The following is a 21,600-nucleotide window of genomic DNA, read 5'->3' on the forward strand; positions in this document are numbered from 1 at the left end:
CTGAAAACTGGGACATGAACATGAGCATGAGTACATAACATAGAATTGAAACTGAAACTGAGTACTGAAACTGAACATAAAACATGAGTACTGTAAGCATGAGATAATCTGAAATGATCTGTAATAATCTGTAATACCGACATAAACCACCACGGGGAGAAGCGTGGAGTCTGATCTCTGCCCGATCAGCTAAGCCATCTCGTACCTTGCCGGGGCACGAGACATGAACATAACATAAATGGATCCAAATCCCTCAATGGGGAACATATGAAGGAATCGTCCTACTGGGCGGAGCGATTCTTATCCTACGTTGGCATACGTAGTTTCAGCCTATCTGAGCCTTCTCGGTATTATTACAACTCCCGAACATGAAAATAACATAGTTGGCTAAGAAGCCCATGACTTTCGTGAATTAACTTGTACTTGTCTTGAAATCATGATTTTCACGAAAGGACTTGTAATATTTTCATGAAATAACTTGTAAAAATAACTCATGCAGTTTCATATGAACATAATGAGAACACATGAGAAAGAATTCATGATTCATGGATTAAGCTAGGATTCCTAATGTCCGAAATGGAGGTTTAGGAACACAATAACGAACATACATATGGAATTCATGTTCATATATACATACATAATTACGGGCTACCAATACATTGGGTTTAATGCCCTAGGAGTTGAACTTCATAGAATTTACTAAACGGATCACGGGGAAGAACATAGAAGTTCCCACATGTGGATAGAAGTTCTACATACCTTAACCTTCCGCTTTTGAGCGTATCACAATGTCCTTCACCCCCTTCAACTTCAATCTATAGCATACAAGTCATAGGGATTCTATATTAGCAACAATATCCATGTTTTGTTCATCTAAGCATTTTATCAAACACTTAGTGGGCATGAAGCTCTATAACCCTCATTAATGGTGTTTTCTTCACCAAATCCCCATTCTCTTACTTCTAGTCATTTCTACAATCCCATTTAGATGCAATTAGCATCATTCTTCATAATCCATATGAATACAACAATCCCAAATCAACAACCCAACAATTCTAACATAGTTCATATAATTATCTTCAACAACCCAATCATTATTCTCCCAATAAATCATCAATTCACAATTATAAATGATTTGGGAGTAGAAATATTACCTTTTGGGTAGTCACCACGAAATCAACACTCCCAAGCCCGATCTTTAGCTTAAAATGACGACCACAACTCGTACTACACTTTATCCTTCACGAGCTTTAGGATTCGGGGCCTTAAAATTGGTTGATTTTCTCCTTCTTCTCTCTAAATTTCTCTCTCTCTTTTTCCTCTCTCTAAAATCTGAAATGAGGGGAAAAAATGAGGCTTCTAGGGTTTCATTTTCTTTAAATACCAAGGGAAAATGGGTTGACTCAACTTGAAAACGGGTCGGGACTGTTCTGTCTTAAAACGTCCATATCTCCCAATCCCGACGTCGCTTGTGAACCCACAACCTATGGTTGGAAAGATATTTCAATAATCTACAACTTTCATTCTTTGAGTTTTCCCAAATTCTCAACTTACGATGGGGTTATGGCCTCCCGAAGTCAGTTGACCCGAATCTCAAATGCGGACCAAAACGCGCCCACGTTACGGTACCGTAACACAGGGTACGGACCGTAACGTCGCGTCGTACCCTGATGAAAATTTCCAGAAACTTTCTGGAAATTTTCCCTGTGTTACGGTCCGATGTTACGGTCCGTAACACAAGGTACGGTCCGTAACACGAAGGGACGGACCGTAGCTTGGGACCGTATCTTGGTGAAAATTTCCAGTGAGGTTCTGGAAATTTCGTCTGTGTTACGGTACACTGTTACGGTCCGTAACTCGTCACCGTAACGCAGGCGATTTTCCAGCGAACAGGCTTCAGTCAATGGGGCATAACTTTTTGCACATATATCCATTTAATCCCCATAATATACCGTTGGAAATCTTGTTAATATGGCTACAACTTTCAACAAGGAAGTTCTTCCAGATTCACAATGGATCAAGGAGTTATCGTTGCCCGAAATAGACCTGTCAACCCACTAGAACTTTAATGATATGAGTTTAAAGTTGGTTCCAAGATGCGGGGTGTTACAATATCTCCCCCTTGGGATCATTCGTCCTCGAATGATGGATAATGGTTAAGATTATGGCTGGACATGGCTTGATTACATGAATGTGAAGGAAACATGACATGAAACATGAAGACTGAACTAACATGACTTGATCTCATGGAAACATGAATACATGAACTTGAACGTGAAACATGAGGCATGAATACATAAGGAACATGACATGGAAACTAAAGGTATTTACCTTGAAAACTATCTGCCTGGTCTTCGAACAAGTGAGGATATCTAGATTTCATGTCCTGTTCGGCTTCCCATGTGGCCTCTTCAACCTTCTGACTCCTCCACAAGACTTTTACTGAGGCTACTTCCTTAGTTCTCAACTTGCGAACTTGACGATCAAGAATGGCTATAGGGATCTCCTCATAAGTCAACCCGTCCTTAACTGTGATAGTATCAGTAGAAACAACCAACGATGGGTCTCTTACGCACTTCCTCAACATGGATACATGAAACACGGGATGTACAACTGCCAAATTTTGTGGCAACTCAAGTTCATAAGCCACTAAACCGACCTTTCGTAAAATTCTGTAAGGTCCAATATACCTGGGACTTAGCTTCCCTTTCTTGCCAAATCTCATAACACCTTTCATGGGTGAGACTTTAAGGAACACCCAATCATCAACGGAAAATTCTAAATCCCTTCGTCTCACATCTGTATAAGACTTTTGGCGGCTCTGAGCTGTTTTCAAACGCTCCTGTATTAACTTGACTTTCTCCATAGCTTGATAAACCAAATCTGGTCCTAATAACTCTGCTTCACCTACTTCAAACCAACCAATTGGTGACCTGCACCTTCGCCCATACAGAGCCTCAAATGGTGCCATCCCAATACTAGCATGATAACTATTATTATAGGAAAACTCGATGAGTGGTAAGTGATCATCCCAACTACCTTTGAAATCCAAGACACATGCGCGCAACATATCCTCCAGAGTCTGGATAGTACGCTCTGCCTGGCCATCTGTTTGGGGATGGAAAGCTGTGCTGAGGTTCACTTTGGTACCCAATCCTTTCTGAAAGGATTTCCAGAAATTCGCTGTAAACTGAGCTCCACGATCTGAAATAATGGACACTGGTGTCCCATGCAATCTGACAATCTCACTAATATACAGCTTGGCATAGTCTTCTGCTGAATATGTGGTCTTGACTGGCAAAAGGTGTGCTGACTTAGTAAGCCGGTCAACGATCACCCAAATAGAGTCGTGCCTCTTAGCTGAACGAGGTAAACCTGATACAAAATCCATATTGATCATTTCCCATTTCCAAACAGGAATATCAATATTCTGAGCCAAGCCACCAGGCCTCTGGTGTTCAGCTTTCACCTGCTGACAGTTCAGGCACTTAGCTACAAAATCTGCCACACTCTTCTTCATATCGTTCCACCAGTACATCTCCTTGAGATCATGATACATCTTAGTGGAACCTGGGTGAATAGAATACCTGGAATTGTGGGCCTCCGACATGATTCGCTCTCTGAGTCCATCTACATCTGGGACACATAATCTGCCTTGGTACCTCAAGGCACCATCATCTCCCCCTTGTTCAAAAGCTGTTGTCTTATGTTTGTGAATCCCTTCCTTCAGCTGCAATAAATAGGGATCACTAAATTGTTTCTCTTTGACTTTAGTGACTAGAGAGGAAAGAGTACTATTCTGAACAACCACCCCACCGTCTCCGGATTCTAAGCGGACTCCTAGATTGGCCAAACGGTGAACTTCCTTCGTCATAATTCTCTTATCCACATCCACGTGGGCTAAATTCCCCATGGAATGCCGACTAAGAGCATCCGCTACAACATTCGCTTTTCCCGGATGATAAAGAATATCCACATCATAATCTTTAAGCAATTCGAGCCATCTCCTCTGTCTAAGATTTAGCTCCCTTTGCTTGAAGATATACTGCAGGCTTTTATGATCCGTGAAAATATCAACGTGCACCCCATACAAATAATGTCGCCATATCTTAAGCGCAAAAACTACAGCTGCCAATTCTAAGTCATGAGTCGGGTAATTTCTTTCGTGAACCTTGAGCTGACGAGATGCATAAGCTACAACTTTACCATGCTGCATTAAGACACATCCGAGACCAACTCCCGAAGCATCACAATAAACCACGAATCCTTCGGTTCCCTCTGGCAAGGTCAAAACTGGGGCAGAAGTCAATCTTTTCTTCAGCTCTTCAAAGCTTCGCTCACAAGCATCTGACCATTGGAACTTAATTTTCTTTCGAGTCAACTTGGTCAACGGAGCAGAGATAGAAGAAAATCCTTCCACAAAGCGTCGATAATAACCTGCCAGACCCAAGAAACTTCTTATATCAGAAACTGAAGCGGGTCTGGGCCAACTCTTTACGGCGTCAATCTTCTGAGAATCAACTCTAACACCTTCACCCGAGATCACGTGGCCTAAGAATGTCACTGATTTAAGCCAAAACTCACACTTTGAAAATTTTGCAAAAAGCTCTCGCTCCTTAAGAGTCTGCAACACTATTCTGAGATGTTCTACATGTTCGGCCTCATTACGGGAATACACCAAAATATCGTCAATAAAGACAATGACGAATAAATCGAGATAAGGCTTGAAGACCCTGTTCATAAGATCCATAAAAGCAGCTGGTGCATTTGTCAACCCGAATGACATAACGAGAAATTCGAAATGGCCATAACGGGTCCTAAAAGCTGTCTTAGGAATATCCACTTCTTTAACCTTCAACTGATGATAACCTGACCTGAGATCAATCTTGGAATAACATTGGGCACCTAGCAGCTGATCAAATAAGTCATCGATTCTAGGAAGAGGGTACCTGTTCTTAATGGTGACCTTGTTCAGCTGTCGGTAATCTATACACATACGTAAAGAACCATCCTTCTTTCGGACAAATAGGACTGGTGCACCCCAAGGCGAAACACTAGGCCTAATAAACCCCTTATCAAGTAGATCTTTCAATTAGGCTTTTAACTCTTTTAACTCCGCTGGAGCCATTCTGTATGGTGGAATAGATATCGGCTGAGTATCGGGAAGTAAATCAATTCCAAACTCAATCTCCCTGTCAGGAGGGACTCCTGGAAGATCTTCGGGGAAGACTTCCGGAAATTCATTTACAACTGGAACAGATTGAAGAGTTGGAGTTTGAGCATCTGAATCCTTGACCCGAACTAGGTGGTAGATATAGCCCTTGGAAATCATTTTTCTGGCTTTTAGGTAAGAAATGAATCTACCCCTGGGTACTACTGAATTACCCTTCCATTCTATGACTGGCTCATTAGGAAACTCGAATCTTACCACCTTAGTTCTACAACAGACTGTGGCATAACATGAAGCTAACCAATCCATACCCATGATCACATCGAAGTCTACCATTTCTAATTCTGCTAAATCAGCTATGGTTCTGCGGTGGTAGACTAAAACTAGGCAACCCCTATACATATGTCTAACTGTGAGTGATTCTCCAACGGGGGTGGACACTTCAAAGGGTTCATACAATTTTTCAGGTTCAATACCAAATTTCTTAGCAACAAAAGGGGTTACATAAGATAGGGTGGATCCTGGGTCAATAAGGGCATATACATCGAAAGTGAAAACTGTTAGAGTACCTGTAACAACATCTGCCCGAGCCTCTGCATTCTGACGGCCTGTCAATGCATACATGCGGTTTCGCCCCCCGCTTGCGTTCCCAGCCCTAACTGCATTGCTCCCCTGCTGGGCCTGATTATTACGAGGGACTGCTGAATTTGTGGTTTGCGTCACATTACCTCCGGTACCTTGCCTAGCTGATGGACAATCTTTCTGAATATGGCCCCTCTGGCCACAACCATAACATACATTCCTGCCCATGAGACACTCACCTAAGTGTTTCTTATTACATTTGCCGCATATCGGATAATTATAGTTCGACTGACCCCCACTAGTTTGAGAGTACGAACTTGATGGCCTGAAATTCTGCCTCTTATCATTGCGGAACTTAGGGGGTGGGGCACTTGCTGTGGACGGAGCAGGTGCTGCTGACCTGTTCTTGAAGAAGTTCCTATTTCGGTTCCCGCTGAACTGTCCGGTAGATTTGACCCTCTTGTTGTACTCCTTGTCTTTCTCTTTTTGTAAGGCTTCTTCCTCCTTTAGCCTTGTCTCCTTGCCCTGCACAAAAGCAACCATCTTGGAAATAGTCATGGTCCCATTTTGTGCAACAATATTGGCTCCATCATACAAATGGGAATCAAGACCTCCCACGAATCTTCTCACTCTTGCCCTCATATCAGGTACCATGTGTGGGGCATGCTTTTCCAGACTAACGAATTCCAAATAGTATTCTTGAACTGGCCTGCCATTTTGCTTAAGTTTCAGGAACTGTTCGGCCTTGGCCTCTCTGAGCTCTATTGGCATAAAGTGGTCTAGAAATGCGCTAGCAAATTCATCCCATGTAGCATCAGGTGCACTCTCACCTCGGGACAATTCCCAAGATTCATACCACGTGTTAGCAATGCCCTGTAATTGATGAGCTCCAAAAGTAGCTGCTTCTGTTTCGGTAACTGTCATAATCCTGAAGATCTTTTGGAGAGCGTCAATGTAGTCCTGAGGATCTTCATCCTTTTTCGTTCCCGTGAATACTGGGGGATTCATTCTGAGAAAGTCCTTTGCCTTAGAAGACTCCCCATTACCTCCGGAACTTAGCCCAGTTTCCTGACGTTGGGTCTGAGCTGCTACTAGCTGGGTGAGCATATTGATAGCACTCCTAACATCCCTATCCGAAGCATTCGGAGGTGTAACAGTAGAGGTGGTTGGAGCTGTTGCCTGAGTCGGAACAGTATCTTCGTGAGCTACTTCGGTGGCAGCCCTTTGGCTAGTGGCTGTGTTTTTCTTCTTGTAAGTTCTTTTGTAAGGCATTTTCTGAAAACACGTATACGCACGAGTTAGGAAATCATCCTAAAAATACTGCTCTAATTGCACGATCTAGAATATGAAAGAAATGAGACAATCCTGTATGTCCTGGTGGTCAACTGTTTATATGTGTGGGGCCCTCACACATATAAAAGAGACCCCGCTAGACACGGTTTCATAGACTCCCTAAAGACACTTGAACCTAGGCTCTGATACCAAGCTTTGTCACGCCCCGAACCATGGCCTGGACGTAACACGGCACTCGGTGCCTGACTACGTGTGACCGAGCGAACCACATGACTTGCTGAACTAACATGATTTCATATTATAAGCGGAATATGACGTGAATGCATGATGAACCTTTGTACAACATAATAGGTCATATTACATAATAAAGTACTTGTTTAAACATGAATGTGCCCAAATGTCCATATGACTTCAAATGTCTATCATGACATAACTGATTTGTCTAGTCTATGAAACCTCTATTTTGAGTTTGGACTGGAAGTCATACGTACTGGGACAAGGCCCCCAGCATACCTTTACATGCAAAACTACATAGAGAAGACAATGCTTAAAACCCCGAATGAAATGGGGCTCACCAATAAGCTAGCACGAGCAAATCCTAATGATCAGAAGCGTCGTCCTGTAAATCCGTACCTGCATCGTGAAATACAGGCCCCCGGGAAATAAAAGGGGACGTCAGCACATTGAATGTACTGGTATGTAAAGCAACCGGAAGAACAACATGGGACATAGAATAACATGATAGGAACTAAAAACTGAAAACTGGGACATGAACATGAGCATGAGCATGAGTACATAACATAGAATTGAAACTGAAACTGAGTACTGAAACTGAACATAAAACATGAGTACTGTAAGCATGAGATAATCTGAAATGATCTGTAATAATCTGTAATACCGACATAAACCACCACGGGGAGAAGCGTGGAGTCTGATCTCTGCCCGATCAGCTAAGCCATCTCGTACCTTGCCGGGGCACGAGACATGAACATAACATAAATGGATCCAAATCCCTCAATGGGGAACATATGAAGGAATCGTCCTACTGGGCGGAGCAATTCTTATCCTACGTTGGCATACGTAGTTTCAGGCTATCTGAGCCTTCTCGGTATTATTACAACTCCCGAACATGAAAATAACATAGTTGGCTAAGAAGCCCATGACTTTCGTGAATTAACTTGTACTTGTCTTGAAATCATGATTTTCACGAAAGGACTTGTAAACATATTTTCGTGAAATAACTTGTAAAAATAACTCATGCAGTTTCATATGAACATAATGAGAACACATGAGAAAGAATTCATGATTCATGGATTAAGCTAGGATTCCTAATGTCCGAAATGGAGGTTTAGGAACACAATAACGAACATACATATGGAATTCATGTTCATACATACATACATAATTACGGGCTACCAATACATTGGGTTTAATGCCCTAGGAGTTGAACTTCATAGAATTTACTAAACGGATCACGGGGAAGAACATAGAAGTTCCCACATGTGGATGGAAGTTCTACATACCTTAACCTTCCGCTTTTGAGCGTATCACAATGTCCTTCACCCCCTTCAACTTCAATCTATAGCATACAAGTCATAGGGATTCTATATTAGCAACAATATCCATGTTTTGTTCATCTAAGCATTTTATCAAACACTTAGTGGGCATGAAGCTCTATAACCCTCATTAATGGTGTTTTCTTCACCAAATCCCCATTCTCTTACTTCTAGTCATTTCTACAATCCCATTTAGATGCAATTAACATCATTCTTCATAATCCATATGAATACAACAATCCCAAATCAACAACCCAACAATTCTAACATAGTTCATATAATTATCTTCAACAACCCAATCATTATTCTCCCAATAAATCATCAATTCACAATTATAAATGATTTGGGAGTAGAAATATTACCTTTTGGGTAGTCACCACGAAATCAACACTCCCAAGCCCGATCTTTAGCTTAAAATGACGACCACAACTCGTACTACACTTTATCCTTCACGAGCTTTAGGATTCGGGGCCTTAAAATTGGTTGATTTTCTCCTTCTTCTCTCTAAATTTCTCTCTCTCTTTTTCCTCTCTCTAAAATCTGAAATGAGGGGAAAAAATGAGGCTTCTAGGGTTTCATTTTCTTTAAATTCCAAGGGAAAATGGGTTGACCCAACTTGAAAACGGGTCGGGACTGTTCTGTCTTAAAACGTCCATATCTCCCAATTCCGACGTCGCTTGTGAACCCACAACCTATGGTTGGAAAGATATTTCAATAATCTACAACTTTCATTCTTTGAGTTTTCCCAAATTCTCAACTTACGATGGGGTTATGGCCTCCCGAAGTCAGTTGACCCGAATCTCAAATGCGGACCAAAACGCGCCCACGTTACGGTACCGTAACACAGGGTACGGACCGTAACGTCGCGTCGTACCCTGATGAAAATTTCTAGAAACTTTCTGGAAATTTTCCCTGTGTTACGGTCCGATGTTACGGTCCGTAACACAAGGTACGGTCCGTAACACGAAGGGACGGACCGTATCTTGGTGAAAATTTCCAGTGAGGTTCTGGAAATTTCGTCTGTGTTACGGTACACTGTTACGGTCCGTAACACGAGTTACGGTCCGTAACCCGTCACCGTAACGCAGGCGATTTTCCAGCGAACAGGCTTCAGTCAATGGGGCATAACTTTTTGCACATATATCCATTTAATCCCCATAATATACCGTTGGAAATCTTGTTAATAGGGCTACAACTTTCAACAAGGAAGTTCTTCCAGATTCACAACGGATCAAGGAGTTATCGTTGCCCGAAATAGACCTGTCAACCCACTAGAACTTTAATGATATGAGTTTAAACTTGGTTCCAAGATGCGGGGTGTTACAAAAGTGATCGAAAAAATCCTGAGGTTTCAGGTTCGAACCCCGCACAGTAAAAAATTAGAAAAAAAAATCGCGAGGCAAAGTTTGCCTACAAACTCTACCTTAAGGAGAGTTTGTCTTATGCCTAAAGACAAACTCTGCCTTAAGGTACTCTACCTTATAAGGTAGAGTTTGTAGGCAAACTCTGTCTTATAATTAAGGTAGAGTTTGCAACCTTGAGGAAAACTCTGTCTTATAAGGTAGAGTTTGCGGGCAAACTTAGCCTTAAGGTAGAGTTTTACAGGAAAACTCTGCCTTGAGATTTTTTTTTTAATTTTTAATTGCGCGGGAGTTCGAAAACGGAACCCAGATAATTTTAGGCGAAGGCCAAAAATTAAAGACCAGCAATTTGAGGGACAAAAATTAAAGACCACCCCGAATAAGGGCAATCGTGCAAATTGGCCACATTTTTTTTCGTTGATCATCAAAATACTTCAAGAATGAATAGTACTTATCGTACATTAGTTGCTGCTATTATAGTAGGGAGACACGAGATCATGCAAACTATCCTAATTTATGTGTTATCATTCGATTGAGCACAATTTTTAAGAAAGAAAGATTGATTTTTGAAATTTGTGGTCTAAAAATAAACTTTAGACATTTATGTGGTTATAACTCAGCTCATTAAGGTAAATTGTGTCTGAACAAAGAAATGTGACTTTTTTTTAGTAAATGTGACCTTCCTTTTGGTACTTACTAAACAGGAAGTATGTCACATAAATTGAGACATCGGGACTAAATGTTTCTTACCAGAGGTGGATCTAAGATTTTTAGATCATGGGTGCATCACTTAAAAAAAGTATTAAGTGGGATTTTATCCCTAGTACTCTAGGTAAATAACTCAACATTCAATCAAGTGCACCATTCAGCCTTTTTATAGCACGGGTGCTAGCAGATAATATTGGACCAATTCTAGAAAATATGTATATAAAATATCTAGTTTTGCGGAGAGACTATGAGTTCATGGACACCGTAATTTCAATCATAATTCCGCCCCTGTTTCTTCCCTAGCCCATTTGTATGTAGGACCAAACCTAGGATAAAAGCTATTATGTTGATTGTTCTGGAGGCCTTAAGAAAGTAGTCATAGCCGAATCTAAAATATAGAATAAGTTAATTTAAAATGAGTGTGATTTTAATAGTTCACCTGTGGATTCAATCGACCCCAATTCACAAAACAATGGTATATATGTAAAAGTCAAAAAATAAAAAGAAATAAAAATGAGACTCTAAACCCATAATTTAAAAATACAGTTAGTTTAGCACTAAGACTTTTAAAGGCTGAAATCTATAAAATTTAAATCTTAGATTCGCCTCATCCTATAATATGTATACAGAGTTCTGAGTTGAAAACAATAGGTTCACTTCAACCCCAGAACTCAGCCCTGTATCCGTCCCTGGAAAAGTTGAATTATCCTGTTGCAGTAGGTTGCTGGTGGTACTTAAAAGATCGTCCCCGAAGCCTGGATCATTAATGGTGAAGTCACACTGCTGTTGCTGCAAATTATCATCAGAGCAAATGCTGTAATTCCACAGATCAGCCATGCTATCCCACCTTTTATCTGATATACTATCAAATAGGCCTTCTTTTGATTGGATTACATCAGTATAAGCCTGATAATAATCACTATTTTCTTGTAGTATATTAGTAGTATATTTGGACGTTGATTCATGTATATCGCTCCCATCAAACATCCTTATTTCCTTGTCTAAAACAGAGGTACTCTGTCCCACGGGACTGATGTGCCGTTTCTTGTGTTGGATTTGAGAACGATGACTTTTCAAGAATGACGTAGTACTTGAAGCTGGTGACGAGGTCTCGTCTATGTAATTACTAGACGGGTGTACATCCCCGAGGAACAGATGCGGGAAATTAAGTCGTGCATCTGTTCCTCTGAGACTAAAGGCCTTGACATCATAAGCAAAAGCAGCTTCCTCAGCGGTGTCAAAAGTGCCTAACCAGAGTCTAGTTCTTTTACGCGGAAGACGAATCTCCGCTACCCATTTCCCCCAGTGGCGTTGTCTCACTCCCCTGTACCGTTTAGGGGAAGGGGAGGAGACAGTGCCATAACCATTCATCATTGTCGTTGATGATGTTGTTAACGTACCATTGTAAGTGCTTTGACACCGAATCTTTGCGTGATGGTGCGGCTCATAGTCAAGATCATAGCAATTCTGAGGTGCAAAAGAAATCATAGTTTGATTCTGATCAAGTGATTGCCAATAAAGGTGACAATCACTTGTTGATGGGGGATCATCAAGAGCAAAAGGAAAACGAAATCTTGAATTATGAGGAGTATAACAAAACCGTGGTTCGTAGCTACATGTTGTAATCCTCCGAGCTACAGGTCCCACCCCGTCTCCACTGAATCTGTTCGACTGTTTTGGATCATACGATAGATTGAAAAATGGTGCTCTTATAAGGTTTTTTTGTTGTGATGATGGGCTTAATTTGAGTTTCTTAACAGGTCTATCCATTGACGTAGTGGCTTGAATATTGCCAATTGATTCGACATATTCCATTTTTCATGTGCTCGTACGAGGTGGGGTTCTTGAAGTATGTCTTAATGAAAATTTGAATTTGTATGACAAACATCAACATGAGGAGGGAGGAAAAGGGCATTAGTGCAATACGATAGAAAGATGACGAGGGTGCTTAGGTTTATTTGGTAAAGAGGACAAGAAGTATGGATGCTGACATTCATTTGAAGCCTTCTTTTCAAACTAAAAGAAAAAAAAAAGAAAAAAAAAGAGGATATTTTTTCACAAAACCAAGAAGACAGAAAAAGTCATTTGTGTGTGCATGCGAGCACGTTTTCAGTAACATAGAAAGGCATGACTCTTGCATTTTAGTAGAAGCCAAACCAACCTTGCCTCCGGGTTTAAGAGACGGATTTCTTTTAAGGGATGGAAGGTCTCTTTATATAGTTTAGATAATCCTTATTTCTTGAACTAACTTTTATAATTAGAAAGGGCCAGAGGGCCAAGCCACTAAATTGGGGGCTTTACGCCCCCAAAATTTTGGGGCCCCCTTTTTTCATCTGATGTTCGGTACTCGAATTGAATTTTTTGATTAAATCAATTTCGAGACACATAAGGCTGATTAAAAAGGGAAGCATTCCCTAACAATTTTTTTTTTTTTTTTTTGTTCTGAGGCTCAAACCTAAGACCTTTAGTTAATGGAAAATGAGGCCTAAAGTTTACCTATAATAGATTTATAGGTTAATTTTTCTTTTAAAAAAATGGAGCAGAAAAAATAAGGCCTCCCGTTAAAGTTGGCTTTAGGCCACAAATCTTATTGAGCCTCCTTGATAATTAGGTACGAGATCAATTTCTTTAATATGATATCAAAATCAATCACGTCCAAATTTATTATTTACACATTTGTAAGCTCTTATCTTATATTGTCCACACTCCAAATGTCTAGTCCAGGACGTGTGTGAACGTCGGGGGAGGAGGGGAGGGGGTGCGGTTAGAGTCCCAGGTCGGGCTCTTACAAGATGAGAGGTCTCTTTATATGAGTTGGGTGATTCTCACATCTTAAACTAACTTTTGGGGTTGAATTAGACTTAATCGATTTCTTTTAACATTCTGTGATCAGTAATTAATATTTTTATTTTTTATTTTACTCACAATTCCTTGAACAAATGCTAGAGATGAGAATTTGTTTTGAAGATTGGTTATTGAGATTGGCATTATGCACACATTTGGAATTAGAAGTGGAAAAAAAAATATTCAGAGAATCATCATATTACTTGCTAATTAAGGCATGTTAAATTGCCTAGATCATGATAGTCATATTCAAATACTCCCTCCGTCTCAAAATATTTCTCGTCCTTACTAAGATACTTGTCTCAAAATATTTGTCATTTTATTTACCCAAGATAAAATTAAGTAGCTTTTTATCATTTTACCCTAGTATTAATTACATCAATAGGCTAATTTTTGTGAGTTCACATATCAACATTTAAGAAGTTTCATCACTAATGGAGTAAATATTTATTGAGCAGTGAGAACAAGATGAAATATGTTAAGAAGGTAAAATAGTCAAAACTATTACCCTTATAAATGTTTTCTTAATGGGCGTGTAAATGAAAAATGCGACAAATATTTTGAGACGAAGGGAGTATAAGTTTGGCAATATTTAATACTCCCTTAATCTATATATAATATAAAGCTAGGAATAAACAATCTTATGTGGCACCTTTCTATGGCCAAGGATTCTATTTATCTTTTTTCTCTTTTTTTTGACTTTTTATATCATTTTTAATTATTTTATTTGAATTTAAAAAGCCATCTCCAAAACTCACACCCCTTCATCTTCATAACTCATACTCTTAATTAGTATTAATAATTAATTTCATAATTCCTAATTTAATAGACAAGTTGTGACACCTAATTAAAATCACACCAACATGGTATTCTCATTTTTTGACAATTTTTTATTCATTTCTCTACAAAATTTATATCTATATCTATATCTATATCTATATCTATATTCTATATATATATATATATAATATAAAGCTAAGCCAAAGAAGAGTGATGTGGCACCTCTCTTTGGCCAAGGATCCTATTTATCTTTTTTCTCCTTTTTCATTTTTTTATTTATGAATTATGTTAAAAAAAATTACTCCTTTAATTCTCTTAATCATATCTTAATTCTGTTAAATGTGCTACATTTAACTCTCTTAATAACATTTATCATGCAGACGGTTAGATGCTGCTAAATGACTTCAGTATTGTATTTTAATTTTATTTTTCTTACCTTTCTCATTTTCTTGACTTTTTAATTGATTTGTTTTCTCTTCCTTTAAAATTGATTGCTTATTTATTGTTGTTTGAAACGGTTGAGGTGGCAATGAGGAGTTGTAATTCTTGAGGGCAACTAATTGTAGCATTCAACGAGGAAACAAATGGTTATTTTTAGCCAAAATAAAATTTCTCTTAACCCACTCTATAAATTGGGATTCACATACACACACACAAAAAAAAGACCAGTTCATATCATTGAAACGACAAATTAGAAAAGAATAATCGACACCAATGTTTGGTGATAGCGGAGACTGCAAAATTTTCCTTCTTCCTCAACGTTGGTACTTTTATTTTTACGTTTAATTATGGATAGGTTGTGGTACTACTATATCGGATTTTTCATTTACCAATTGCAAGCTATGTTCCTACCCTATAGATTATTTTTCTTGCTCTAAAAAATAAGTTAAGTTTATCATTTTCTCGACTTACTTTGTTGTATTGTATTATTTGTTATTTTTTAAATTTTGGGTCTATTGATTTATTGCAGAGTTGAATGACAACAAAATATAACTTTCGTGGCAAGTTTATAAGGATTGCTGGTTATTCTTTAGTGTGTGTCTTGCCTGACGTTATTTATTCAGAACATGCACTATTTCGGAGGTTCAAGTTTGGACGTTATTTGTGACGAACATGAAAGACATGCTCTACCACAGTATTCATAGAGAACAAATTGGATGATTTCACTAGGTCAGAAGGATGCATATTATGGTAGGATGAATCGTTCGGAGAGACATGTGAATATATATTGTTTATGAATTTGCCAACATATCACTTGGTCCTATCACTAACCGATCAAAGGAACTTATGTATACATGTGATTCGTTCTCTTTAGAGAAGAATTTAGAATATATTGCTTTTGGAATATATGAGAAAATAACTTGCAATGTTTTAGTTCCTGTATCATGAATATCAATACATTAATTAATTTATATAGTATTATTTTTGTGCTAATATTCGTTAAATGTTTCATTTTCCTTTTACTAAATGTGATCTTCCTATTCTTTTTTCTTAGTGATACAAAAAAAAGATGTTAGATATACACACAGTGAGGCTGAAAATAATAAGTTAATGAGGTAATTTTTTACTTTGAGATAATTTGAAGAATCTTGACATCCAGAAGGAAGAAAAAAAAAAAGAGAAAAAGAAATAGAGTCCAAAAGTAATAATGATTTTCATCACCCAATAAACTCATTTTTTCTCCACTAAAAGAAAATAATGAATTTGATTAAAAATTTTAGTTTCAATTATCATTAAACTTATGTACACAAATATGCATTTAGAAATAGGAGTTTGGATTGTTGCTTCACTCTCTCAAAGTATTCTATTTCCTGCTTTATCATTCTTTCTCCAACCTATTAAAAAAATTCTTTATTTCCTTTTACACTTTAGTATTGAAACACGATTTGTTTTGATCCAGATAAGGATCAATTATTTCTCTAAACATTCGCTTCTATGTCACATTACAAGGACTAAAATTATTTACAAACATGTTATGTCTATTTTTTCTTTCTTATTAGTATTTTAATTTGTTTATTTCAAATACAAAGTATGTATCCTTAAAGAACAAGACTTCACCGTGCAAGTTTAAAAATTTTGTGTTGCAAGGGCAAGAGATGGTGTTCCTAATGATGTTCTTTTGCCAATCCAAAAGTTTGTATTTCATTTATGTAAATTTTCTTCTTCTCAATAGACAAATAAATTATAATTTGAATGTCTTTATTCGAATAAATTTTAAAATGAAATTTATGTAAATAAATTAAATTGTTGTTTAATGTTAAATTTTTAAAATCTTTGATAATCTCTCTTACCGAAATAACACTTAAATAAGCCTCATTAGAAATATACAATTCATTATATTCACATGAAAGTATATGTTCTAATTAAATTAAATTTCTGAATTAACCCAAATGCACTTTATTTATACTCCTAAGTCTTTTTCTCTCATAAAAAGATATATATATATATATATATATATATATATATATATATATATATATATATATATATATATATATATATATATATATATTACATCAATTCGTTTTAAGACTGCTAATGGTTTTTCACAAATTTGTTTTTGCATTTAACGACCGCGCGAAGCGCGGATAAGTATACTAGTTTTTAAATAATTTCCCATTCTACAATAATTTCCCACTCTACTCTTGGTAACAAGTTTTTATTAAGACATAAATGTTATGACATGTTTAAAATCACAAGTTGAAAAGTTTCATAACCATACATATGTTATGGCATATTTAGGACATCAAGTTTCAAAAGTTATTATTTATTTTACTCCTAGCCCATCAAAATGAGTCACATAACATGAAATTGATGGAGAGAAAAAGGAGAGGTTTCCACTTGGCCTTAACCGAGTTTTTCATTTAACTTTATGAACTATTAGACCCATCGCTTTGTTTCCTATAAATCATAATTACCTGCAGGTTATATCCAAAAGTTACAACTATTGGTCATGTTGCAATTAATACCTATAGTAAAATTAGCAGGCGTGCTTCAGCATTAAGTTGGTTAGTGTATATAGAGGTCTCCATCAATTATATAGCATCACTTTTGCAAGGACTTTGAACAAGAAGAAAGAATTAAAAAAATGAAGTTAGTAAGAAGTCAAAGTCAAAAGCACAAAAATGGGGCAGAGTCAAACGAGAACAAGCGTGCTTTAGATTTGATTGCTTCTTAATTGGGTTTCACCGCGAAGAGTGTGTTTTGGTATGGAGGTAAAATATTTTCCGAATATCTCATACTTGGGTGATTAAAATTTGCAAAATATTTTCTCTAGGAAATAAGTCATCAAAAATGAGAAAAATAACTTCTTTAATGAAGATAAGAAAACAAGTTTCACAAGTAGCATTTCAAGTTCATTGTCATATTTGCACCCCTTAATGCCCTCAACCCTACCCCTTGACCACTCCATCCCCTGCCACCAGGGGCGGATATTTAGGGTATTTTGTGGGGGTAGTGAGGTTCCCGGGAATTTAGTAACTTTTATTCAGATCTTATATTTATATTGAGAATCCACTAAATATTTAATAAATTTCTAGTTGGCAACCCAGTATAAAATGAGTTGTTAGCTCAGTGACAAAGGTGTATGTACCCTAATTAAGCATTGTTGCACCCACCTTGACAAGGGTTTGAATCCCTTGACCACCATAATTGACTTATTTTTTTTATTTTGGTTTACAAAATCACGCAAGGCTTTACTTGTCTCTTTTTTCTTTTTTAGTTTGAGATCGTTGGGAACCCATAAGCTTGAAATCTTCAATCTGCATCAGTCTGCCACCCACGACCTCCTACTTCCCACCCCCATCCCACATATATAGTGCTTATCAAAATTATATATAAATGCTTTGGGGACAAATTCTTCTTATTTATTTACTGAATATTAAAAAATACATAGGAAAATACTATTTTTCTCAAAAAAATATTTTCCATCCTACCAAACACCCCAAATGTGAATATCCTTATAGATTTATTGAAAGGTTGCTTGTTTCTTGCGTGTCATATGACATATGCAAACATTATGGAAGCGTGCGGAATAGTAATGCAGCTTTTCCCTCCAAATGACGCCACAAGTTTTAGCAGATGTGCATTTTGACCCTTCAAGTGAGTACTCATTCTTTCTACCATGTCAATATCACTATATAGATTAATGTGAATTTACATATTGACAAATCCGTTAAAATAACGTCTAGATTACTACAAGCAATGCCGTTGGCTGGGTGCTAATCAAGAACAAGGGTTGTTGACATGCTATGGGATATTCTGAATTTGAATGTTGTGAATGTTGAATGAGTTTATGAGAAAGTAGATACTAAAATGTATATCTAACTCACGATATATGCGCGCGTGCGTTATATATATATATATGTTTACCCAGAATTTCGATAACAATTAAATTTGTAAGTGAGGTATAGGATATGTGGATGAACTTTAATCTATTTGGTTGGTATGAAATGTCTATGGATTTGTTTGTAGTTATGTATATACGTGTTTGTGCATTGTGAATGTGTACTATGATTGATGATTTATGCCAAAATATATATTAAGTAATATATTGAAAGGATAAGCAAAGCTAAGGAAGAACACCACAAAATAAAGACCAATATCTTTGAGAGAGAGCTTCTATATATTTGACTATTACAGTGTTGAGATCTGAAAAAAGCTAACTCCAAAAAGAGGAAGAATGTCCTCTATTTATAGGTATGCCTTATGGGCCATGAATACAATACAAAAGCCTTTATGAATAAAGAAACCCTAAAAAAGATAAGATAGGACCGTACAGTCTGACACCCGTACAATCGTTAGTGCAAATGGCATAACGGTTTCTTGATGCGTGGCAACCTCGCAATCGGATAACCGGACCAACGGACACGTTGATTTTGGTTCGGCGTATCCGGACCAACGGACACGCTTTTCTTGTCTCGGGTCAATTACATCCGGTACGACACCCTGGTGTGAAGAAAAGATCGAACATGCTTGTGCTCATTTGGACTTACCCTCGGCTCCGGTCTCAGGGATCACACATTGACCCGATTTTTACCCTATACAGATAGTCCCCACACTTTTCGGATCGTAACTTTATTGGAGTAACGGGAAATGGATAAGTCCCAAAACCGGTAGTTCCACAAGCTCGTTCTTATCTTCAAATTTGGCGCGAACCGTTATGTCACGTCCTTCTGACTTCGGCCACGTGTCTCGCCTCGAGTGGTTGGCCTCGGGAACCGCCTTAACCCACATCACTTCAAGTCATATCCCATTAATTCTGGGACACGTGTCGCCTCTCGATTGGTCGTTCTCTGTAACTGCTACAGTGGACCGTCTATATAAGGCCCAAAGCTGCTCATTTTTCACTTTACATTTTCACTTCTCATTCTCTACTTTTTACTTCTTACCTCTTTGATCATAAGCCTCTTTGTTCACTTCTTCATTTGTTCTGAATCTTCAAGGTTTTTTGCATCAAGGTTCAAATTGAGTCTCCAATCCTTCTAATGTTCCTCTTTCATTGTTTAGTTCTTGTCTTGAAACTTTCATCTGCCTCTTCAAATCCTCAAATTTTCATACCCATTCTTTCATCTTTAAAATGTCAGCCAACACCGATTCTGCTTCCCAGGACATTCCCTCGGTTTCTTCTCCGGGTGCCTAGCCTATTTCAAAACCCAAAGGTAAGACCTTTGTGGAACCGACTGCCCTGAACATAGTACCGTCCAGACCCAATTACAACCATGAATTTGACGTTGAGAAGCCGGTACAAATCGCGGATAGGGGTTTCGACGTGAGGCGGTATCCTTCATCAATTACAGAGGATATCCTCCCTCGGGTCCGGGCCGATTGTGGATGAGATAAGCATCCGATGCAAGTGTTCACTCCGGGACCCGACGAGTCCATTACCGACAACAAAGAAGGGTTCCTGTACATTTACACGTATCCATTCACGCTCAAACTTGATCATCCAATTGATCCGGTTATTCTCGAGATGTGCCGGACGTACAATGTGTGGTTAGCCTAAATCAGGCCAATCATCTAGAGGATCGTGGCCTGCCTCGCCTATTGTCTAACAATGCCAACAAGGAATTCACGTTGGCACATCTCATCCGATTGTATAGCCCTCGGATCTTCCAAGGAGGCGTAATAAAAGTCACCAAACGAGGTTGGAACCCAATTCTTTCCAAACTCGAGGAGGATAGAGGTCGAGGATGGTTGGAACGTTATGTCCGGGTAAGGACAGCAGACATTGTTCTAGTTGATTATATGCCCTTTCCGAAAAAGTGAAATAATAGTCGTAAGTTTCTCAGTTATCTTCCCTCTATAGTTGTCTTTCTTCTATACTTTGTCCAAATTTGCTTTCTTTCATGCATATGTAAATTTTTTATTTTTTTTAGACGAGGCATGGATACCTTCAGCTGTCCGGAACCTCCCCGAGTGGGTCGAGTAAATCATTAGCCAACACTTTTACGGTGAACGGACATGGGCGGACCTGTCCCGTGTTCCGGAGAAAGAAACTACTATTCCACCCTCGTCTAGAGCGGAGGAAGGAACTGCTATTCTGACCCCGAACACAGGTGAGGAAGAAGATGTTCTTTTTCTGATTCCTCTAAGGTCCATTGAATTTATCGACATTTCAGGTGATGCTTCACCCGAAGCGGCACCCTTGGTGAAGAGGCCTAGAAGATCTGGCCCATCGTCGGACACCGAGGCTGATCAAAGGGCTGGATCAGCCCCGGATAACGAGGCTATAATGGTTACAAGCTCACTGCCTAGTACCGACCAAGTTACTACATCCGAGGCACCCGCATCTACCGAGGTTGCTGGAGCCGTTCCGGTTTCTCCTGCTCCTGCATCGAGGTCCGATAACCTGGATGACATGTTCTCGGATATCCCTCCTGCAACCGAGAAAGCCGCCGGGTTTGTCCATCTTCCTATTCCTCGGGCCACAAGGGCGGCTAGCCGATTCACTGAAACGGGTGCGAGGGACACCCTTGTAGGTATTTTCCCGGCCCCTAGTGTAGAACCGAGAAGGACGAGGTCGGTTGTGGTCACCGTCCCCGAGGATTGTAGTTTTTTATCCCGCCATGTGGGGGTTGCAAGTTATCTAAGGCCTCTTAATTCGGATTCGAATAAGGAAAAATGGCCAGGGTTCCTTGGCAGTGCCTTATAAACGAAGGCATGCATGCAGGCAACCAGGTAAACTTTATGCTCGTCTTTCCATAATATTGATGTGCGATTTTGAATTCTTCTGTATTCAATTTCTTAACTCGATTTGCTTCTTCTTCTGCAGAATGTTGTGCTCGTTAATGAAGGCTTTGTCCGT

The 21,600-nt window shown here is 38.7% G+C and overlaps 1 protein-coding gene across 1 annotated transcript; it reads right to left on the bottom strand.

Annotated features, from left to right (window-relative positions):
• Window positions 1-11,046: 11,046 nt before the first annotated feature.
• Window positions 11,047-13,346, bottom strand: LOC132636490 (ethylene-responsive transcription factor CRF2-like). The gene has a single exon (XM_060353383.1). The coding sequence runs from the start codon at window positions 12,483-12,485 to the stop codon at window positions 11,283-11,285; it is 1,203 nt and encodes a 400-aa protein (XP_060209366.1). The 5' UTR covers window positions 12,486-13,346; the 3' UTR covers window positions 11,047-11,282.
• Window positions 13,347-21,600: the final 8,254 nt, after the last annotated feature.

Source organism: Lycium barbarum, chromosome 4, assembly GCF_019175385.1.
Source record: "Lycium barbarum isolate Lr01 chromosome 4, ASM1917538v2, whole genome shotgun sequence".
NCBI classification, from domain to species: domain Eukaryota; kingdom Viridiplantae; phylum Streptophyta; class Magnoliopsida; order Solanales; family Solanaceae; genus Lycium; species Lycium barbarum.

What these genes read in the sequence shown, in the direction of transcription:
- LOC132636490 (XM_060353383.1), bottom strand. Translation starts at nt 12,485, where the DNA reads ATGGAATATGTCGAATCAATTGGCAATATTCAAGCCACTACGTCAATG.